Source organism: Ambystoma mexicanum, chromosome 11, assembly GCF_040938575.1.
Source record: "Ambystoma mexicanum isolate Mex_15411 chromosome 11, UKY_AmexF1_1, whole genome shotgun sequence".
NCBI classification, from domain to species: domain Eukaryota; kingdom Metazoa; phylum Chordata; class Amphibia; order Caudata; family Ambystomatidae; genus Ambystoma; species Ambystoma mexicanum.
This window is the reverse complement of record NC_090934.1, coordinates 839,281,524-839,305,816: the sequence shown is the minus strand read 5'-3', so window position 1 is coordinate 839,305,816 and position 24,293 is coordinate 839,281,524. Positions and strand designations below refer to the sequence as shown.

The 24,293-nt window shown below is 47.8% G+C and overlaps 1 protein-coding gene across 1 annotated transcript in view; it reads right to left on the bottom strand.

Moving 5' to 3' along the window:
• Positions 1 to 24,293, bottom strand: part of SPTY2D1 (SPT2 chromatin protein domain containing 1) — a 554,228-nt gene that overhangs the window by 20,426 nt on the left and 509,509 nt on the right. The window contains exon 5 of the mRNA XM_069623793.1: positions 23,559 to 23,636. Within this exon, the coding sequence (XP_069479894.1) occupies positions 23,559 to 23,636 (78 nt within the window). The remainder of the gene's footprint in view (positions 1 to 23,558; positions 23,637 to 24,293) is intronic.

The following is a 24,293-nucleotide window of genomic DNA, read 5'->3' as shown; positions in this document are numbered from 1 at the left end:
ACGAAATATTGTGCGGAAGGGGCATCTGAGTGTTCCAATCATAGACTGGCCGATAAGGAGGCGCACAAGGAACCCTATGGTCACCCGCTGGGCTAAACCCTACACCTGAGGCCGATGGCGTAGTTGTAGGGGTAGCAAAATAGCCGCCGCAGTTGTGGCGGGAACGGCCGCCATTTTGTCCTCACCTGAGGGGAACTGCGGCACGTGAGGAAGTGAGGCAGGGGTCCCCGTCGGTGGATCAGGGGTCTTAAGGTTAGCCTTAACATAAGGAACCTCGGCAGAGCCGGTACTATGAGGCCTGGAATGTTTCTGCGACATACCAACTGCCAACTTAGCCTTCCCAGGAAGGACCCCAGCGCTGCCGGTAAAGAAGAATTTTCCTTCTTTGCCCCCTCAACAGATCTGGTGTCGCCGCAAGAGTGGGAACGGTGAGAAACAGCCTTCACCGATAAGGTCTTGCCAGACCTCTCAGAAGAGTTGGTAACTTTAGCCTCTGCACGAGGGACCTAGGATCGTGGTCCGGTAACAGCCTTACTAGCGTGGGCCTCAAACATCCATTCGGTAACACCAAGGCCCCGGTCTTATTTTTGAGGGAGAGGCCTCAGAGCAAGCTCCGGTACCCCACGACTCAGTAGAACTGGGTCTACAAGCAGCCCCCACAGAAGGGGCCTCGGAGCATACTCCGGTATTCACAGGCCCCTTACGGAGACCCTCGGAGAAAACTCTGGTAGAATTATTAGGCCCCACGGGGCAATCGCCAGCGATAGAGCGATCAACGCCCCTCCCCGCTCGGGAAGATCCCAGAAAGGTGTCCCCCGGCCGGGGTGCTCTGAAAAGTAAAGAACTTACCCGGCGCTGCTTCTTTTCATTGATAAACTCTTGAAAATACGACGGGGGAGTTCGTCGGAACACCTCCTCCCACCGCTCCAACCGACGTTGAAGAGCCCGGACCGAAAGGAAGTCGCAGTAAAAACAGGAGTCCCAACGGTGATCCAGACCCAAACACTCTAAACAAAGAGGATGGGATCCGCCCTTGCGAAGCGTCTGTGACACGATGAACAATCAGGAAAGTCTAGTTTGAACGACATAGACAGACTAGTACACGATCGCTAGCGAGAGCCAGAGAGGAAAAAGGGAAGAGAAATCTTACGCAGATGCAAGTGCGTCCAGTCCCGATTGAGCGGCGAATAGGACTGATGGCGGAGCCAAGGTGGGCAGGGTTACGTCCGCGTGCCGGGCCCCGCGTAAGAAAGAGAGGAAGGACAACATTTTGAAAACATTTTTTGGATGCTTTTTACAAAGTGCTCCGGTCCCGTCCCACAGGACGGAGAGATGTCCCATAAGTATGGAGGAAAGGGGACGGGAGAGTATTCATTAATACCTCAGTGAGTGGGAACCTTTTTCCACACTCACATAATCTTGGGGTCATTTTTAAGACTCTCCATAGTGTCTTTTTAAAGTTATCATCTTTAACAACTTTGGCAATAAGTGCCTGTTGTTGCTGTTTTGCGCTAGAGGCTCCCCTTTTAACTTTCTTGTGCTAACCTTGAGTGAACTACAGTTCCCAAGGGTAGAAAGGATCTTTGGATCCCTTTTACATTTTATTTAGTGAAACCAGCACACCCCACGTTATGCGGAGTGCTCGGGAGCTACAATGTATCCTCTTTCACACTAAAATGTAACAATTCTGTTAGTGACAAGCTTACATTTAATGGCTGGTGGCAGTGATACCTTGTATTAATGTGCTGCACCTTCACCGTGGGCTGTGTTCACAGTTGCAGTAAAGGGACCCAAGGGTGTCCATTTTTACCAAAATGGCCCGTCTTCTTTTTTTGCCATTTTAGTGTTTGTCGTTTCTTGTTCCTTCCCCTGACATCCAGGGTGGGAAATTCCTTTGTATGATTTTTGTCTTCGGCGGGAGTCCCCTGGACTCCCCGCTCAGGGTCCAGTCTGCCTGTGAGAGCAGGAAGTGAGGTAGGAGTCCAAAACTCCACAGCACTTTGTCTTACGCCTTGCTTGAATGGGGACAAATCCCAGTGGGGGGCTGGCTCTCCTGATTGGACAACCAGACCGCCCCTTCTTGTAAAATGCGGGGAGAGGATGCAGAGGTTGTGCTGTAATTCCTGATAAATACTGCGAACCTGGAAGCTGAAGATATGTCGACCACTGGAACTTAAACCTAAGAGGATGACGAAGGAAAAGCGGCGGGAATGATTTCCAGCGACCGGAGAGCCTGCTGTGTAACCCGAGCCTGCTGCAGCCCTTCCTTCCAATCGACCTGCGGACTCCGAAAACGACGAACCGAACCCAGAGCCTGGTGAGATGCACTAGACTCAAGAAGACCTGCATTTTGAGCTATCCCACGCGTTGCTGCAACCTTGCGTTGTTGCAATACCCTGGGAGCTCAAGCCATAGTGCGGTGCACGGTCTTCTGAATTCCGAATCTTGCTGAAACTTCGTGGGCATCCTGGTGGATCTCCAGAGACACGAATCGGGTCCGAAAAGTCCCTTCACAAGAGTGCTGGACCTTTAAAACAACAAGAATTCAACTGCAATTTTCTGTCTTCTTCTGTGCTCTTTGAAAAAGCGCCAAATCCACAGAACCGCATTCAACAGTGAGAGGAAACCTTGCCTAGAGCCCTCTTCATCGATCCCTGCTGCAAAGTCCCTTCTAAGGTCTTGTTTTCAGTCTCAATGACAAGGAATCCATTGACCGGGTATTTGGCTGCAGACCCTGAAGTTCTCCTGCTGCAAAAGCTTCTTCAATGTTGAGGTACTGTGTTGGCTTGGGTATGTACTTACCTTTAGCCTGTTAGGATTTCTGTGTAGTTAAGTGGTGTTTTCTATGATTGGGAGGTCCCTCGTCCAGTACACACAGTCCCACTGCTAGAATCCTGCGAAGCCTCTGGACCCTCTTCTAACTCTAAAGTAAAGTACTTACCCGTTTGCCCAGTTTTGCTAAGGAAACTCTGACTTTTGCTACTAAAGAACCTATTCTGACACTGTGTGTTGGTCACTAGTCCTAGTAAACCCCCTTCTGCCACTGAACACTCATGCTCCAAGAATAAGAAAGACAGTCAAGGGATTGTGACTTCTGGCTAGAAAAGAAAATAAGTGTTTAAAAGTTACTTACTTGGAAAGAGTTGGTTGGTAACTGTAATTCTAAGAGTGAACAGTTACAAAAGTTCTTACTGATCTTGAATGTGTGATGTACTATTCTTAAAAGTATGGTTAACATTTTTTCTTCCTTAGCCACTGTGTTGCCAGTCTAATAGAAAGTAGATATGAAGGTTTTTTACACTCCTGTGATTAGGTTGTGCCTCTTCCCAAAAGTAAAGTGTTGGTTTCACCAGATTATTCCTGCAGGGTAATTGAATGAGTGTCTTCCAACTGGGTCTTGCTTCCCCTGACTTGCGGCTAGACTGTCCTTAATAAGTCTGCATTAGGTTGCTCCCTACCTAGAATAACTGTTCAGTAAAGTGTAACACAGGGTTTTACCCCCCCCCCCTCTCCATTGTGAGGTTAACAAAGTATGTGTGTTTTACTTACCTTGTGTTAGCTGTGTGCCATCCAAAATAAATAACAAGAGTTACAGCTTACCTCAAACTTGGGTTCCTCGATTTCAAAAGCATCTGTAATTGTATATTACATCCTTAGGTTTTACTTACCCAGAGTGTTTTAACAAAATAGTTCTAGATTTTTACTGGACCTAGAAGGAGTGTTTCACTATCCATCAAAAGAATATTGCCCAGTTGACTGATGAAGTGTTTTGTGCTGAGAATCATTATACAACTGGAAGGGTCTACTGTCCTTGAATTACTGAATGCAATTGTAAAAAGTAGCCATTGGTTTTTATTCCCCCCAAGAATAGGCTTGACCTATACTGAATGTGTATGAAAAGGTTTTGACTTCCCAGGAACATCTGTTAGGTACTCAAATAAGGTCTATACTTGGGTCTGTGTACTTTCAAGTATAGTGTTGTGTTTTTATATTGTGATTTCATATAATGCGTTAGTACTTACTTACCCCTAGATTTATCTGGGCCTACCTGTATTTAAATAAATCCTTTTTACAATATATAGTGTTTCAGTGTTTCTTTGGATCATTTGTATGACAATTTCACTTGTACTGATTCTACAGCCTGCTCTCCCTCCTAGGATAAGCCTGGCTGCTCGGTCTATGCTATCATATACTCAGGTGGTACAGAGTGGAGTCTTGTACTGCCTCAGGTGAATGGTTTTACTAAGCCCCTAGTTGGACTTCAGAAAAACTGTCCTAACTGTCCGCAATGGGAGAGGAGTGACCACCATCCTATACCAATATCACACGGACTGTACCCATGATCCCTCACGCGTTGAGGTCCCTCAAATTATTTGATTGTGACGAGAGGGAGTGTAAGCATGGAGAAGGAACAAGTCACCTACCTGTAACTGTTGTTCTCCAGCATGGGTCTGGCATGTATTCACATGCTCATGACTATTCCCCGTCAGGCCGGGAATCCTCGGTAAAGAAAAAAATATCAGTTTTGTTTCTGATCTGTCTTTCTCAGTAGTAACCAATCAATGGTCTCTGGGTCATACTGCCCCCAGCCAATGACTGCCCTCTCCCTAAGCCCCGCCTCTGGCAGCCATCCTCAGATTTGGTAGCACACAAAGTGGGAGTATGACCAAGTGAAGAGCCGCAGAGGGGTAGGAGGGAGGGTTCGCACGTGAATCCATGCCAGACCCATGCTGGAGAACAACAGTTACAGGTAAGTAACTTGCTCCTTCTCCAGCATGGGGTCTGGCATGGATTCACATACTCATGAATATAAGAATGTATAGCAGTACACACATGCACAACCACGGGAGGCGGCAAAGGCTCAACATTAAGCATTACATCAGAACTCAACATTAAGCAATTCTTACCTCCTCACCAGGCTCACCTTAGGCGAACAGGTTGCGCAGCACTGCTTGGCCGACCCTGGACTCCTCCCTGGAATCCCGGTCGACGCAGTAGAATCTCGTGAAGGTGTGCGTCGACCTTCACGTAGCAGCCCTGCAGATGTCCAGCAGGGGCACACCAGACAAGAACGCTGTGGTAGAAGCGATAGCTCTGGTCGAATGGGCTCTCGGACGGCCGGGCAACGGTCGGTTTGCCAACCGGTGACAGTGCTAGATGCAGCCGGAGAGCCATCTGGAAATGGAAGCCTTCGAGAGAGCCTTCCCTTGGTTCACAGGTCCAAAGTTCACAAATAGCTGTGATGTCTTCCGAAAACTCTTCGTGCGATCCACGTAGAACTTCAGCGCTCTAGCCACATCCAGCAAGTGCAATGTCTTCTCGGCCAGCGACGAAGGCGATAGAAAGAAATGAACAGGTTACTCACCGTAGTGACCACCTTATTCCTAGTCCATAGTCCCCTTTCCTCCATACTTGTGGGACATCTCTCCGTCCTGTGGGACGGGACCGGAGCACTTTGTAAAAAGCATCCACATTTTTTCAAAAATGTGTCCTTCCTCTCTTTCCTGCGCCGGGCCCGGCACGCTGCCGTAACTCCGCCCCGCCCATCGCCCCTCAGTCCTTTTCTCCGCTCGATATGGGCCGGACGCACTTGCATCCTCAAAGATTTTCTTCCCTGTTTTCCTCTCTGGCTCTCGCTAGCGTTCGTCTTATAGTCTATGTCTCTTAAATTAGACTTTCCAAACTGCTCTTCGTGTCATTGTCGCTTCGCGAGGGCGGATCCCCAACCTCTTTGTTTAGAGTGTTTGGGTCCGGAACACCGCTGGGACTCGTTTTTACTGTGACTCCCTTTCGGTCTGGGCTCTTCAATGTCGGTTGTAACGGTGGGAGGAGGTGTTCCGACGCGCTCCTCCATCTCATTTTCAGGCGTTCATCGACGAGAAGAAGAAACGCCCGGTAAGTTCTTTAGTTTTCAGAGCACCCCGGCCGGGGATACCTTCCCAGGTTCCTCTTGAGCCGGGAGGGACGTTGATCGCTCCGTCACCGGGGTTCGCCGTGAGGTGCCTGTCGGGTCGTGAAAAGTCAAGTATGGAGGCTTGCAGGATAAGGCCTGGATCTCTCCCACTCGTCGTGCAGAGGTGATGGCCACAAGAAACGCAGTCTTCCACGACAGGAATTTCAATGGTGCTGAATGCAGGGGCTCGAATGGCGCCCCCATGAGCCTGGTCAGCACCACGTTGAGCTCCCATGCCGGGGTAGGGGCCTTCACCGGCGGGACCGATTGGAACAGTCCCTTCATAAATTCCTTCACCAGGCGATGGGACCACAAGGACGCCCGTCCTGTGGTTCTGGTGTATCGGAGATCGCAGCCAGATGCATCTTGATGGAGGCGTGAGCCAGTCCAGCCTTGGCCAGCGACAGTAGGTATGGCAGCACTTGAGGGGCCGTAATCCGTAGAGGGTCAATCTTCCGTGCACGGCACCAGACAGAGAACCTCTTCCACTTATGTCCGTAGCACTTGAGAGTTGAGGATGCCCTGGCCTTTGCAAGAACCTCTCTGCAGTCAGCCGGGATATTGTACCCTCCAAACTCTAGTGCTGCAGGAGCCAGGCCTGCAAGTTCAGTGACTCCAGGTCGTGATGGAGTATGGCGCCTCCTTCTCTGGAGAGAAGATCGCGTCCGTCGGCAGCTTGACTGGTGGGGACGCTGACAAGTCCAGAAGGTCCGGAAACCACATCTGCCTTGGCCACGCCGGTGCGACTAGGATCATCCTGCACCGGGACCTCTTGAGCTGGTTGACGAGTCGGAACGGCAACGGAGGGAACGCATATAGGAACAGGCTGTCCCAGGGGAACGAGAAAGCATCGCCCATGCTCCTCGGCTGGGGAAACCTGCTGGCGACTTCTTCGATAGAGGCCTTGGCCGGGTGAATCAAGGCCTTTGCCACCTTATGCAGGCCTGTGGCCTTCACCTTGGGGGGAGGGTCACCGCCTCGCTCCCCCTCAGCCGGATCCTTCGAGCTCGACCGGGGCCTCCCCAGAAGCTTCGCCGGGTTCTCGGCCTTCCTCTTCCCTGAGCCAGACCGTTGGCTCGTGGTTGCTGGCGCTGGTGAGGATGCGCCCTGCCTGGCAGCCGAGGAGCCCGACCGTTCGGCGCTCCCGGTGCCCGCGGACTCGCTGTGCTTTGCCTTCTGTTGGGCCCCCATCGCCGGGGCGGCCTCGCAGGACTTAGAAGACCGTTCGGACTTCTTCTCACCTGACAGACTCTTTCCTTCCAGCCAGTTGGAGAGACGAAGGTGTCGGTCCCTGATGGTCCGTTCCGACATGTTCCCGCAAAACGCACAGTCCTTCTCCACGTGCGTTTTGTGCTCATGAAGGCAGTAGAGACATTTCGAGTGCTCGTCCTCATTAAGCACATTCTGCGGCTGGCATCCAGGGCAAACCCTGAACAGCTTTCCGGGTGTCGAGCTTCCTTTCTCCTGGGCCATGTTCGGGTAGGCCGCAGAAACTCCTGGACTCCTCCAAGAAGCGTAACTCGACGAAATCTTCACCCTTGAGGGGCATAGAAAAATCTGACACGGATCCCCGTTAATCAGATGTAGAGACGGTGGAGCTTGAGGCTCCATTTGACCAAAAAATGAGAATTCTCTTTGAAAAAAGCGCGAAAACGCAGCAAAAGCTCGAGAGCTAAACACGAGGACTCCCAACACTTGAGCATGCAGTAAAGGCTGCCAGAGGTGGGGCTTAGGGAGAGGGCAGTCATTGGCTGGGGGCAGTATGACCCAGAGACCAGTGATTGGTTACTAAGAAAGACAGATCAGAAATTAAACCGATACTGAATTTTTCTTTACCGAGGATTCCCGGCTTGACGACGGGGAATATTCATGAGCATGTGAATCCATGCCAGACCCCATGCTGGAGAACCGGTAATGATGGTGTATAAAATATCCTGCTTTTCCCAAGAACATTCAACTCCAAGAGGAGAGGATGGGTGAGTTTCATTTGAATCAAAGCAGATATAAGCATCAGAAATAAGATTATGATAAGTAATGTATGCTGACACTTGTGGCTCTGCTTAGAATTGCATGATTTGCACAGATTAGCCAGCAGTACTTGGAGAAGGTGGTGGGTTGTTTTAAGGTAGCGTTGCAAATAGATGTTTTAACACCGCTTGTCCCACCTGTGTATCACCTTTGGAATGTGCATCTAGACAGTAATGTTGGGTGAAAGTGTGAACTAAACGCCAATTGGAAGCTTTGCAAAAGGCATCTAAGGGCACATTTGCTATGAAAGCTATATTTGCACTTTTGCCTCGAGTTGAGTGTACTCTAGGTGTACATGGCAACATTCTCTTAACAAGGGAATAGCAAAGTTGGATGCAGTTGACAATCCATTTGGAAATTGCTGATTTAGAGATAGGGTCACCTTCTCTTCCTGTGGCTAAGGTCTCTTTCTGATAGCTTAAGTCTTTTGTAGGTAGTGCATGACAGTTCTTCATACATGCAGTGTATGAAGACTTTGTTATGCTGCGTTTGTGGGGTGTTGGAAAAACGCAGGAAGTTCTATGGACTGGTTCGCATGGAATTTTTAGATACATTTTGGTGAAAACCGTGGGTGTGTGCATAATACTATCTTGTCTTTGTGGCTAACAAAGGGATCGCATACTGATAGTGCTTGCAGTTCACTGACCCTTCCAATTGATGTAATAGCCACAAGAAAAGCGGTCTTATATGTGAGATGTTTAAGACTGCCCATTGTGCATAGGCTGGAAGGGGACACCCATGAGCCTTGTAATTGCAATATTTAGGTCCCAGCCGCGAGTATGATTAAAAATTGGAAGGTATAATTTCTGTTACTTGTTCCCGGTGTAGTTTGTGGACTATCTTGTTAATAAGAGGTGTTGTGGGGGGGTTTGGGGGTGGGGGGGCTGGATGAAGTACGCAAATTTCCCTGACCAATTCATTATTAGTGCTTTCCCATTTGGAACCTTTCTGGGGCAACCTAGACATGTAGTCTAGGCACTGTGCGTTCTCTTAAGTAGTGAAGAGGCCTATTTCTAGGAATCCCCTGTCTGAGAAGACAGTGTGTAACATGTCGGTTTAGTTTTCACTTGTGTTCCGAGGGTAGCACCACACTTCTGCTTAGTACGTCTGCCAGTGAATGGAGTTCCCCTTGAACACGTTGTGCCAGAATAAACTTGGGTTTTAGTGCCCACAGTCACATTTTGTAGGCTAGTTTGGACAGTATCTGGTCATTCCATCGAATGCCAAACCATCCAACACCAAACCATCAAATTTTATCCATCGAAATATCATTCCATAGAATGGTAATTTTATTGCATATAATTTGATGATGCATCTAAATTAGTGGGTTTAGGGTTGGGACTATGGTGGGTTAGATTAAGGGTTACCTTAGGTTAGGGTTGGGGATAGGGTTAGATTAAGGGTTACATAAGGGCTAGGGTTGGGGCTAGGGTTAGATTAAGGGTTACATTAGGGTTAGGGTTAGATTAAGGGAATGACTGTAAACCGTTTGGACAGCCCGGGATAATGTGTGCCCCCCCTGTTTGTTTATAGCGTGTGGCACTAGATAAATGCAGAAAGCCATCATTCCCAGAAGGCTGATTTTGCACTGTTACTTGACAACAAGCTAAATACTGAGGTGTTTGTAACAGCATATTTTGGACACTCTGAGAGTAAGACTAGTCCATTGTTTGTTTTGATTGGCGCCCCAAGAAACTGTTTTACTTGGCTGGGCACTGGACTTTACTTTTTCTCATTTATGGAGAAACCTCATTGGAACAGTAGGTCAACTGTTAGCTGGGTGTTATGCAGACACCTTTGAGGTGTATTTACTGTTATTAGCCATTCGTCTAAGGGAATACTGGAATGGACGGCCTTCACAAGTGGGCACCAGTACTGCTAAGACCTTTGTAAACCCTCTGGGGGCTGAGGCTATGCCGAATGGTAGCACTTTGAATTGGTAGTGCTTATCCCCCACTTTGAATCTTAGGTATTTGTTGTGCACTGGCAACATTGAAATATCAAAGTATGCAGCTTTCATGTCCAATGTTGCCCTGTAATCCCCTTGTTTTAGCAGGGTAATTACCTCTTGTAATGTAGTCATCCTCAATTTTTGAGACATGACATATGTGTTTGCAGGGCGCAGGTCCAGCACTGGGGGCATTGTTAGATCTTTCTTTGGAACAAGGAAGTACACTGAATAAATACCTTGATCTTCCTCTAGAGGTGGTACCAGCTCTATTGATCCTTTTCCCAGTAGTGTTAGAATCTCCTCTTGTAGGATCTGAAAATATTCGGAAGACATTTTTCTTGCACAAGGGTGGTGACGGGGTGTTTATATGAAAGTTATGGAGTACCCTTTTGCCACTGTCACAAGCACCCAGCGATTGGATGTTATTCCTTTCCATTGCTGGGTGAAAAGTCTTATGCGACCCACGACTGGGAATGCATGGGAGGGAACATGAACCATTTGTTGACAGGGAAGCTGAGGCTGTAACCCTGCTTTGCCCTTTTCCTCTGCGAAATCCCCTCTGCTGGTTGGACTAGTAGGAGGTAGACAGCCTAGGGACTGTGAAAAGAGGTGCCAGATGCCCCAAACCCTGGTTGGTTGGATCTATTGAACCCTTGGCTAAGAAAAGTATAGTGTGTGTTAAAGACACCCTTCTGGACATATGGCTTATTTGTAATTTGTTCTAGAGTCTTAATAGTCTCTTTTTTTTTGGTGGTTTTGCATTGTTCATCAACGGCCTTCCTGAACAGGACAGTATCTTCAAATAGGCATGTTGATTAGTGCCGCTTGAGTTTCGGGCTTAAACCCGGAAACACAGAGCCACAAGTGTCTCTTTAGAAGGGTTCCTTCAGCAATGCCTCTCCCTGAGGTGTTGGGTGATCACAGGACATTTTTAAGGATATTTTGTGCCACTTGCTTCTCCTCTGGAGATTTGAAGCAGATGTGATCTGCCACTTTTTTATACAACTGCACGGAATACTGTAAATATGCTCACTGATCACAGACATGATATACATATATAAACACACACACACACACACACACACTTATGAGCTTCTGTGTTTGCTTTTATAGTTAAGTGTACAATCCAAGTGGTGTACTCTTTCGTGGTAACTGCGAATTAAGCGTACTTCACTATCTGCATTCTTCCCCCCACTGAGGGAAGTCCGAATGCTCGTTCACAATTACTACCATATAAAGCCTGATCCTTCCTTTTAGCTGGAACCCTGTTTTGCCTTAGGATAGATGGTTTTACATTCCTCACCAGAAGGCTGTGGGAAATTCTCCCAAACAACCATAATCAAAGAGCTCAGCTTCTTCTAACTGAAGGAAGGAGTTACAGTTGGGGAGAAGAGATCCTGATGGTTAACAGGAGGGTGGTGCTCACTACCAGTTGGGACAAGAGAACAGCAGGAGCAGTGGTTGTGTTGCTAAGCCTTTATGGCTTCAAAAGCTCAACAGATGTCAATGCCAATGGGATGCCTGGCATGTGGATGCTGGGTATTGGTGCCAGTACACTACATGCTGTGGTGGGTCGGAAGAAGGAGTCAGTCACTTTGAGGACATCCCAGATTATCTTTAATGAAATTATAATAAAGCCCGTCTTTCCCCATTTCTAGGGGTAATACCCTGCCTATCTAATGGAACTAAGGGTGCTCGTCAGATGTCAGGAAGTCCAGAGTAAAAATGTCCTGCATCCGAACTAACTCTACATGACCCTACCACTATATACAACTAAGTTAAATAGGCCAAGAGAATGTCTTTTCTGCCCCTGGTCTTCTATTCTGATAGTCTCTTATTTACAGGTTTTTATTTGGCACAGATATTTCATAAGGTGATAGTCTCTGTTATCAACTCTTGTAGTTATTCAAAAATGCTCCTGGGTTTCGTGCTTTTTGTGGTCCTGTACTTAGATACCTATCCTTCAAATAGTTCCTCACACTCGTGTCATCACTTAAATAGTCTTTTAATTCAGGCTTTAAGTTGGGTGTAACTTGATCACTTTTTAGGCTTTCCTTGTCAAGGGTTCTCCCTCCTAGGCTGTCTCCTCTAACCTTGTTTACCTGCAAGCTTAATTTTCCCCCTCTCATTACGTGTTTCTAGGTTGGACTCTCTCCAGTCCCAAACTCTGAAGACAGAGTGTTTTCCCTTCCTCCCAGGGTTTTTGTTTCTGGTCTGTATGCTCCCCAGCTGGGTTGGTTAAATCTCTCCATTATATGTTTTTTACATTTCTTGTTAGTCAGTTTCTTCCATGATATCTCGTCCTCAGGACTGGGACGCGTTTCTCTCTTCACAAGAAACCCATCTTCCCTGACCAGGTTATTTGCTTTCTCTGGTTTTTACAATTACACAGTCTTATATTTACTCTCTCGTCCTTAGGACTGGGCTGAGTTTCTTCACGCATATGATGGTTCCCTGTGGCCTATCGCTTTGCCCGGTTCCCGGTACCTCTTTTTATGACCTTTGCCTTAATGCCAGTAAGACTGAGTTTCTACTTATCGGCACACCCACTCCCTCCTTCCCTGCAGCTCTCTGGCCGGCCTCCCTTGGCCCCCTTTCCTGCTCCTACCTGCAAGGCAAAAAACCTCAGGGTCATCTTCGACTCCACACTCTCCTTTCTCTCCTCATATATCAGACGTCTCTAAGAAGTCACACTACCAGCTGCACCTCCTCAGAGGTATTCTTCCCTTCCTCTCCTTCCCCCAGAGGCTCAATGTCTCCCGAGCCCTGGTTCTCTCAAAGCTGGACTACTGTAACAGCCTCTATCTTAATCTGCCTGCCTCCACTCTCCGCAACTCATCCAGAACAGAACTGCGAGACTTGTCCTTGGCCTCAAGCCCAGGGACTGTATCTCTCCAGGACTGAAATCTCTACACTGGCTCCCAGTGGCTGCGAGGATTAAGTTCAAAACCCTATGCATTGTCCACAAGGCCTTCTGGGGCCTGGTGCCCAAATACCTTCAACTCTCTCTTCCTAAATATCTTCCTTCCCGAGCCCTTCGCTCATCCGTCTCCAACTCCCTCAGGGTCAGCCGCTTCTCGAAGCAACGAGCTGGGGGTAGATCTCTCTCTGCAGCAGGGGCCTCCCTCTGGAACTGCCTTCCTGCCTCCCTGAAACTTGAGGAGAACCACCTCTGGTTCCGGAAGCACCTCAAAACCTTCCTCTTTGCTTCTGCTTTCTCTCTCCCTCTCCCCTGCTGAACAGCTTTAATTCTTCACTGAATCTGCTCTGAATCTGCAACTGGGCCACTCAGTGACCTCGGTCCAGGGCCCAGCCACTCTCCACTTGCACTGCCTCCCTGGCACCCCCTGCACTGCGGGACTGTCGCTGTATCCTTACAGCCCCCCCTTCCCAGCACTTGTTCTGCATCTACCTTGCACTTGCCACCAGCCGGCCTTATTATTTTTTACGCTACTTACCTTGTACTGCACCCCCCCTCCCCTTCCCCTTTTCCCTTCCCCCCACCCCTGCACTTGCGCGATCTGAATGACACCTGGCCTAGTAGGATCGTTGTCTGTCTTCCCCTTGTTCCCCCCCCTGCCTCGTCGCGCCTTGAAACACTTGTGTATAGGCGCGTTACAAATGCCATATCATATGCGGGGGAAGGTTCCAGGACTCTGCTCTCGCTCTGATAATATTTCTCGCTCATCAGTTTCCCGTTCTCGGTTCCTTGTCGAGTTTGTGTCATACAAGGGCACTGGCGATTGGAAGCTATTCACTCTTCTCCCCACTGTAGTTTCAGTATCGTTTAGGCTTCCTGCCCCCCCACCCCATTGAGCAAGTGTGGTTACGCCACTACCAGGCACAACGTTCCTTTCTTCATTTTTGTAACGCTTCCCTCACGGCTGTACACACCAGCCCTCTGGTATCTCGCACTGGCCTTCTGCGTCTCGTCGAAAGTCGCAGACTCTGCTACCTGCCTCAGCTCCACCTCCACAAGGCGTGATGAGGCCAGGAGGCTTCCCCTGAGCATAGCATTTGCTTCCTCTACCTTTGCTCTTGTAAAGACTGGAGGGGACATCTGTACTCCTGCCCTCTATATGGCAGAGTAGAAGCACAGAGCCCCCCTGCCAAGATTCTCTATATGGTCTATATGGTAACATTGGACGAGCAATCAAGGCTTAAGCTCTCAGGAGGTGATGCAGGCTGGTTCTTAAGTACAGTGTAGTCCCCAAGCCCCCACAAAGGAATGGCCACACACTGTTAGTGATAACACAGTTCTTTATATAAATAAGGTTCAAGTTATATGCACATACAAGAACACAGTTTGTGAACAGGCAATACTATAAATGATAAGTGTACAATTTCTATGTGGTACCACAATTACTCTTTGACTCCATTAAAATGCAACGACTGCTGACAGTTTCAAATGGCATACAAATCAATAGCAAAAAGGTAGCAATAGACTTGGGAGGAAAACAAGTGGTTAAACAAATGGCAGAATAGTACTTTAGCTACTAAGAATCAATTCTGTGTGAGGACCCCTCGCACCCCCACCTGGGCAACCTGTAAATGAAATGTATCACAAGTGCAGTCCATATCCTGTTTAAGCAGAGTCGCATTTCCTTCTATAAATGTTCTACTACCCCAATGTACCTGGTTTAGCAGAATTCTTCGATGGGTCGTCGGCAGATCCTTCTTGAGTGAACTCCCTTTAAGGTAGGAGCCACGGATCGTCGATAGTCCTCGAAGCAGGTGAACCTTGGCGTTGAGAGTCCTCGATGAAGAGTTCGAGTGTAGGCCCGGCAGAGAGCGTCAGCGATCGGGAGTCTACCCCGGCTGGCATCCAGATGTTCGTCAGCAATTTTGTGGACTTCAAGTGGCGGTAAACCCACCGGTGGATTCTCCTTGGTTCGTCGGCGACCTGGACTTTCTTGGGCGGGACAAAGCGGTAGACTGTGATGAGCAAGGGAGTCCTCGATTCAAAAGTGTCTTAGGCAAAAGTGGAGCGTTGCTGCTCCAGTCGTCGGCAGCACAGCGTCATGTGGTCCCCGCTTCTGGGCAACTCGACTCGACTGGCTTCAAGCGGTTATGGTGGTCCGCCGAACCCTGGTCGACAGCAATGGACTTAGGTGGCCTCAATGTCTGGGTGCTTCACTTCGAGATTCCTCTGCAGATCCAGTCTCCGGTCAACAGCCTTTCGTGACTGACTTCCAGGGTGCCTCGACGAAGATCAGCTTTCTGTACAATGTTACCTCGTAGCTCAGGGAGATGTCTCCTAGCCAGGTCCTCTCTCTAAACAGTCCTCGACAGACTCTACATCTATTGGATCGGGTCGAAGCAAATGCAGTAGCAATAATTCTTCCAGCTGTGCTTCAAGGATAAGCAGTTTCAAGTTTCAACTTCAGCTCCTGAACAATTTCCATCAGTGAGAGGTCCCCATTTATACTGTTTGGTCTCTCATTCACTCTGCTGGGTCACACTCAGGCAACCAATCATTCAGAAGGGCATTCAGGCATGCAGGCAGCCAATCAGGCTCACAGTGCATTCATGCTATTGACTGCCCTCCAGACACTCACAACAAGGAATGTGTATTGGGATAAGTACCCAGCCATTCAGCACTTCACACTGCAGTCATACCAGTTTCGGGCAGGGCCGTCTCATTCTTTGTGTCGCACACTAGAAACCAGACACCCAGAACATGAAGTGTATATTGGTCACACACTCCATTCACCCAGGTCCCACCTCAAGGGCATACCCACAACATACAGTCATTGGGAAGGCTCCAGCCACAATACCATATATGGAACTTCCACCCAACAGCCAGTCAGGGGATGGGACAGAATCAGGGCTTCCCTGGACTTTGGGAAAACAAGGTAACAGGCAATAGAAAGCAAGAGTCCACAGGGGCCATCTTGTCTCATATCAGGAATCAACTGATGATTCCAATGGCAGGGTCTGGGTATCCCAAAATGGAGGATGTTCAGAGAATCTGTCAAATTCAGAATGGAGCTGCCACCAGCACATACCCTGCTCTGTTGCACGCACAGGTGCCCAAAAACATACACTAGGGGTACAGGGTTGTACCCCCAACCATGGATGCCATAAGGGTATCCCAAGGGTCTGTTCACCAAACCAAAAAGAGGAAGAGCTGCACTGCCAGGAGTCCCACATGGGCGCCTCTACAGAAAACAACAAAGAACACACATGAAAAAGGAGTATAGGACAAGAAGGCCCTGTCCCTCCAAAGCATTTCCAGCATCACAGCTCCGACTCTCCACAGTTAAATATAAGTCTCTAGCTAAAGAGACATCTGCCTTTCATTTCCATATCGGTTTCTTTTTACATTGCCTTCAGCCAAATATAAAGATGCAATCACTACTTTTTATAGCAGATAGTCCCATGTATGCGGATTTGGTAGGTGGTTTAGGGAGTTCCTCACAGGAATGGGAGTCCTAGTCTCCAAACGGTAGGAGTACGGGGGTAAAAAAAAGTCTCTGCTGGTGAGGTCCCACTTCCCTCAAACCCTAGGGAGGGTCTTGCAGAGCAGGCTCACCTCCCTAGCCTCACAGGGGAAGCTCTCCCATGGGGAGAATGGTCAATTACCTGTGATGCGTTCACAATGGCCACTAACAACCAACAGTTAAAATCCAGGTCTAAAATAGGGACCAAAGGGCAGCTGGTTATGGGCAGTAGTCTCAGTGGGCCAGGAGCACCCGTAGCAACTAGGGGTGGGGTGACACCTTTTTAAATCATATCAATTTGTTGGTAAAGTCCATGATAGTATGGCTGTGTGTGGGACACTAAATATGCGTTTGGGGGCTCAGTGCCAGGCTATCCATGCAGTGCTTTCATCAGTTAAATTGCTGAAAAAAACTCATGTTACAAAGAAAAGCCAGTGACAAAATATTGCTAAAATACATTGTTCGACTTTACATGCCAAGGAAAAACAGTGAAATTGTGTCTTGGAATGACTTCCAGAATACGAAAAAGGAAATTAAAAGTAGTTCAATGTTATTTTAGTTTGTCGCTTTTTTAATGCAAAAATAAAGGAAAAGGTCTTGAAAGCGGTGCAAATGCTGCCCCACCCCCCTCAACACCAAGCCTAAAAGCCAGCACCAAACCCATGGTCCACAAGTATAATATGGGCCCTTCAACATCCCTCTCACCATATGCACTTTGTAGGTTAGAGCCAAAGATGAGTGGGTGGAGAAACCCCTCACCCCTTACAAACACTCAGCCATCATACAACACGCCCCCCACCCAGTCATCTCCGGTAGAAGTAGCAAGGACACATTCTGCTTTTAGGTGTTTAGGTGATAGCCAATTGGGGGAACAGGTGGGTCTTGTATGCAGCATACTCCCAAAGTCCACACCCTGCCCCTTACCACCACACCACCACCACCACCAGAAAACCCCTAACGCATCTGGGCAGAAATACAAGGTCAAATGTAATCTGGATAAGGAAAAAAAAGCTATAATTTTTGGACTTATTTTCCACCAGTGCTTTATTCACCAATTAGCTCATTGGTTACGTGTTCGATACAGATTTTTTAATTTGTTATTTTAACTTGTAATTGGTTCATTTCTATTTTGTTCCATGTAGGATCACTCTTCTCCCAGGAATATGTGGCTGTTGGGGAGATTTAGAATTGTTATGCTTCATCCCCTATCCTAGTGAGTCCCCCAGCAATTTTTTTTCTGGACTTCTGGACCTTTTTCTTTAAATCCTTAATGAGTGGAGCCTTTTTCCACTCATTCCTTCTTTTTAGCACTGTCGTTTGGAACTCTGTACTTTGTGTTCTATCTTTATTATGGAGGCCGTCTACTCCATAGCTCTTAAAGGCATCTGTATACTTCTAATGCAGCACACAGCTCCTTATGGCCAGTGTTGCTGGAGACTCTCAGGGTCCTCCTTTAAGATTCTTTTTTAATATCCCCAAGTAACTACAGTTCTTAGAGATAGAGAGATACTTAGTATCTCGCCCACAACTTTATAGACACAGATTGGCACACACCGCCTTCAGTGGAGTGCTAAAGGGATACCCTTCCTGCTCCTGTGACTTTTAAGTCACATAGACAATCACCTAGTTATGGCTGGTGGGAGTTGATGTGTTCTACCAACTATTGTATATTTTTTGGTATCGCAGGCTATGTCCATAGCCTCAGTGGTGCACAATAAGGGCACCTAAATACCAACTTAGGTCCCACCTTTTTTTCGCCAGTGCTAGTGTGGTTGTTTTTTGCCAGCCCTTTGTCTACCATTCTAGGAGGGGGAGGCCTGTATGTGTGTGTTCTGCCTTTGGCGGGAACCCCTGTGTATCTCTGCCTAGGCTCAAGAGTGTCTGGGCAGGCAGGGAGTAGGGAAGGAGATTTCCACACCTTGTCCTTTGTCTGCCAGAGTGCCTGAATAGGTCCACCTCGTACAGGGGGTCTTGGCTGTCCTGATTGGACAGCCAAATGCCCATCTCTGCAAAATGCTGAGGCGTGTGTGCTGGAACTGTGTAAAAGGTGAGGCTTCTGGAGTGAAAAGCAAGTCGACCACAGGAAGCTGAAGTAACCAAAGAAGATGACCAGAGGTGCCGGCAGACCCTTTGCAACACCATGAAGCGTCTACTGCTGTCCTGACCCAGTTTTCTGTGCGACAGAGGAGCTCCGAAGAGGACGACTCCTTCCCTTTGGCTGGTGGGAACGACCAGTCCCAAGACTAACTTTTAATGAGCCATCTCCCGAGGTCCTAGGAGTTTCCCCGAGTTGCAGAACCACAATACCAGGGGACCTGCTGCCCATTGCGATTGCATCGTCATGGAACGGCCGAACCTGTCCAAACCTTTGCTGAACCTGTAAGGACATTCCAGAGATCTGATCCGACCCACCCAGACCCCCTCACCAGAGTGTGGAACTGCAGGAAGCGAAGTAGATTGACCGGGCGATCCATGTCCTTTGTTGGTGCTGCACAAAAGGCACCAAAACTGCAGAGTGAAACAAGAAGTTGCCGAAAGTCGTGCTACAGGTCCTCTTTCGAGACTGCTGCTAAGAGATCATGTCCATTGTCCTGCCTTCAGTCACCATACCAAGGAATCAAGAGGTTGTGTCCCGAGCTGCAAAATCGTGGAGCATCCAGCACAAACACTTCCTTCTAACCTAAGGTACTGTGGGTGAAGAGGTATTGCTTACCAATTCCAAGAATTTGCTCCAGAGTGTTGGAGTGCATGTAGAGGTGTCCAGGTCAACCCCCTCTTACCTCCGACCTAAGCCTCTGCTTGTGTCCCTTCCTCAAGTCTGTTTTAAAGTCTCCCTTGTTAGTTAATTTGCTGCTTCTCTAGGAAGAAATGCACAGGAACTCTTCATAATTCGCTACTTCTCAAGACTTCAAGCCCGCTCCGAACTGCCTTTAGCTAGGGTCCCGTTGTGGGACTTAAAGGACTTCCTATGCGAAGAAACCCTCTCTTAAACCAAGATCATGTTACACTAACCATTTTCCTCCCTTTAAGTGACTGTATTATATGATATGATAGGGCATTTATAACGCGCCTATACACAAGTGTTTCAAGGCGCGACAAGGCAAGGGAGGGGGAACACAGGGAGAACAGACAACAAACCTACTAGGCCAGGTATCATTCAGATCGCGCAAGGGATGGGGGGGAGGGACAGTGCAGTACATGGGAGTAGATAATACAATGAGTAAAAGTAACAGCCAGCAAGTGGCAAGTGCAGACATCAAGTGCTCGTAAGGGACTGTAGGGATACAGAAACAGTGCCCAAGTGCAGGGGTTGCCAGGCAGGCAATACAGGGGTGTTTGACTGGCCGGGGGGTGGGGGGGGTACCTGGGCCCACAATCAGGGGGTGTCCAGGTAACCAGTTCAGTTTCGGTTACAGCCAAGAGGTCATCAGGGGAGAAAAAGCAGAAGCAAAGAGGAAGGTTTTGAGGTTCTTCCGGAACCGAAGATGGTTCTCCTCCAGTTTAAGGGAGACAGGGAGGCTGTTCCAGAGGGAGGCCCCAGCTGAAGAAAGCTCTACCACCAACTCGTTGCTTGGAAAAGCGACTGACCCTGAGGGAGTTGGAGGCGGATGAGCAACGAGCTCGAGAAGGAAGATATTTAGGAAGAGAGAGTTGAAGGTATTGAGGCCCTGTGCCCCAGAAGGCCTTGTGGACAATGCACAGGGTTTTGAACTTTATCCTCACAGCCACTGGGAGCCAGTGCAGAGATTTCAGTCCTGGAGAGATACGATCCCTGGGCTTGAGGCCAAGGACAAGTCTCGCAGTCCTATTCTGGAAGAGTTGCAAAGGCGGAGAGTAGAGGCAGGCAGATTTAGAAAGAGGCTGTTGCAGTAGTCCAGCCTAGAGAGAACCAGAGCTCTGGAGACAGTGAGCTTCTGGGGGAAGGAGAGGAAAGGAAGAATACCTCTGAGGAGGTGCAGCTGGTAGTGTGACTTGTCAGAGATGTGAGGAGAAAAGGAGAGTGTGGAGTCGAAGATGACCCCAAGGTTTTTAGTCTTGCAGGTGGGAGCAGGAAGAGGGCCAAGAGAGGCCGGCCAGAGAGCTACAGGAAAGGAGGGAGTGGGTGTGCCGATGAGGAGAATCTCAGTTTTACTGGCATTAAGGCAGAGGTCATTGGCGGCAAACCACTCCTGGATAGCAGACAGACAGATGAGGGACGGAGAAGAGGTGGCCGAAGGTAGCCTGAAAATGAGCCGAGTGTCATCCGCATAGCACTGAAAGGTGGCACAGAGAGCGGCAATGCGGTGGGCAAGGAGTGCCAGGTACTGGTTGAACGGCCAGGGAGAGAGGGACACCACAGGTAGAGAAAAAGACAGCAGAGAGGAAGGACCCAAGTTGGACCTGGGAGGATCGGTCAGAGAGGAAAGAAGTCAGCCACGCCAGGGCCTGGCCGGTGATATCCAGGTTATCACGGAGACACTTGAGCAGGATGGCATGGTTGTCAGTGTCGAAGGCAGAAGAGAGATCAAGCAAGATGAGGACACAGGGGTTGTTAGAGTCAAGGTTGGAGAGCAGGTCTTCACGGATGTTTAGGAGAGCAGTTTTTCCATGCTTCTGGCAGCTCTGAGGCCAGATTGATGGTCATGAAGACAACCAACAGATTCAGTGTGGAGGTTAAGCTGGGAGATGGCCAGTTTCTCCAAGAGCTTGCCCAGGAAGGGAGTGATGGAGATTGGGTGATAGCCGGGCCGGAGGGGTCTGCAGAGGGTTTCTTAAGAGGGTTCACAAAGGAGTGCTTCAGGGGGGATGGCAAGACTCCACTGGCGAAGGAGTGGTTGCAGAAGTCAGCCAGGGCAGGAGTCAGGGAGTTGATGTGGTTTTTGGTGGTTTTGGAGGAACAGGGGTGAACCTGTTTTGACAAGCCCTTCATAGATCGGACTTCTCCAGAAACCTTGTCTGCAGAGAACAGGAGGAAGGCAGAGAAGGAGGGAGGAGAGGTGACAGCAGAAGGGCCAGAGGAAGAGCAGGGATTAGAGGGAGGGAGGGGAGAGGAGGAGAGTGAGGACAGGATGTCCTGAGTTTTAGAGATGAAGTGCGAAGCCAGTGCCGTGCAGAGGGCCTGGGAAGGGACAGGAAAGGTAGGGACGGCGGCAGGATTGGCCAGTTCCTTGCAGATTTTAAAGAATTCAGCTGAGTTGTTAGATGCCGCAGAGACACGCGCATGGATATGAGCTCTCGTCTTGGTGAGGACAGAGCCAGTATTGCCTTTGGAGCAGGCGGCAGGCCAGTTTGTCAGAGGATGTACATGAAGCACACCATTTCCTCTCAGCCACCCTGTACTTGCGTTTCAGGGTGATGAGGTCTGAGTCGTACCAGGAGTTGCACTTGGCTTTGGGCTTCAGGCGGATTCTAATGACAGGGGCAAGAATATTAAGAGTATCAGATATAGCGGATTAGAGCGTGGAGAGTGCTGTGTCAGGATGAGAGTCAGCCAAGAGGGAGAGGGGGGTGAGAAGGTGGCGGCGAAAGCCTCAACTGATACGCGCTTCATTGGTCGGATGACCGAGAAGGTGGGTGGCAGTGATTGCAGAGTAAATGCATTACTGTATAAACCGTTCAAAACCGCATGAGTGCACAGTAAATAATACAATAACTTTGTCTTTTCCCTTTCTAACGTTGCTACAAATGTAACCGCGAACAAACACAAAAGTGAAAGTGCCCATTGGAGTGTATTATCAAGTATACTTAAGTGTTCTAGTATAAACAGCTAAAGTATTTAAAGTGATTCTGGTGCAAATATAATAAATATATACTTTTATATAACTTATATGTGTAAGTGCTTCTTTGCTGTGCATGTCTAACTGGATTTAGTGTACTTACCTACAGCTCACATCTTCCTCTTAAGATAAGCCCGACTGCTCTAACACTCTACCAAGGTCCTGAGTTTGTACAGACTGATACTTAGAGTTGGACATCTACAAACCACTGGGATAGCTTACTAAAGGTCTTATTGTCAGTAGGACTTTAGGAAAACTCCCCTAACAGTGGCCCCTCATTTTTTAGAATTTCTTGAAATTAAGATTGGATAAGTGGCAACTAAAAGCAACTCCTGGCTATCCAGCATTAACCAGTGACTAGGGCCTACCACTGGGAAACGAGGAGCTAGTACATAGTGTTCTGAAAAACTAACTTTCACATAAGATGGAAACCTATAATTCGTTTGATTATTTATGACGATTAAGATTTGAATGCTGTATAGATGTGTCCTAATGTATAACTATGCCTGTTTGGGACAATCTATAAATAAATTCATAGGTATGTTTGTTCGGCATCAGTTGGCCTGCTGAGCCAAAAGTAGCTTCTGGTAGCTGTTGGTGTCACGCTAACCAGGCTCTTCTAGACTATATAGGCTAAACATCTCCGAGCGCCCCTCAATTTCGAACCCTTGACCATGGAGAGTGCCCGAGATCAGCCTTCCTTCTGAACTCTATTGGACTGCTCACCTTGTTCATCTTTAGGAGTGCTTGAGAACTATACAGATTGATTCTGAAGTTGTTGGACCTATCCACTTACCAGAAGATCCTTGTCAAAGATGAACATGGGTACCAATATTGCCGGGTTCTCAGGCTTGCAAGCACACATTTTCACTTGGTTAGGAACTTATGTTAATTCCAGGAGAATCGCGCAGCAGGCAGTTTAAGGCACTCTAATTGAAAAAGTGACTGCTACACTGGTATAGATTAAGTGCAGGAGTGGTATACACTCCACTCAGTAGCTTGTCAGAGTGAGGCAAACTTTGCATTTTCTGTAATGGTCTGTAAACTAAATGTATCACTTGCCAATTTAGGCCAAACATGTAATGCATTCAAAATATTATGCATTTTCTGCTATAACGCAAGTCTCTTAGGGCTGCGTGTGAAGCTTCATGAACAGCACACTAAACACATGATGCATAAAACTTCAATCAAGAAGTGAAGACAACGGTGAACCCTGTTTTAATCATCCAATTAGGGTTTTTGGGGAAAAACATGATATGCTGATGTATAATTTCTAGGAAGAAAACTAGAAGGTATTTAAGGTAACAAGTCACATTAGTTATTGATCAAATTCAACTAAACACTATTCTCGATAAATAAGACTTCCCTCCAAAGAATTTTTTCTTATCTCATGGTTCTAAAATAGTCCAAATCTATTTTGTATGTACCTTCTTGCTTCTTCTTTCTGTTGTTCTCTCCAACTGCTCTCCATGGCTCGCAAGGCATAATCACTTTCATCCTTGTATCTACAAAAACAAAAATTAACATTTAGGCCTGCACACATGCACGGAATTGATCTGATGAACAGCCTATGTTGGATTTTATCCCAAAGTGGCCATACCAGTCTAAAATTATCGTTTGAATATCTTTGTAAGAATTTAATATTGCATTTTTAACAAAGAACATTTCAAGAGATTTAAGTTGGTCATGTCCCTTATTTTTATCATAGTCAAGATTCCTTTGTCAAAATAATGTTTATAACAGATCCAAAATTTTATAAAGTCAAGACGTCCCTGCAAAATGTCCCTTCATTATATTCTCCAATTCCAAATTAGAGTGGGTTGTCATTAACCTTTTTTGTTCTCACTGTTTTCAGCTCTATATCCAAATCACCACATTTGAAAAGAAGTCCCCAACCGCCTGCAAAAGCTGCATTTCAAGCTTTCCTTTGTGATATATGCACAATGGGCAAGAAGACATGAAAATGCTCCAACACGGGAACCTCCAAGTGAGGCTTCCATTACCCTCTTCCCCCACACACTAATAGTATTACAGCACTGTATTGTGAGCTAGGTGGCCTTTTCCCTTACCAGGGGTCTGCAACCCTCGGCTCCCCAGAGGTTTATGACTACAACTCATAATCCTAACCATTTAATATGCTTTCTAGGGATGATGGGAGTTGT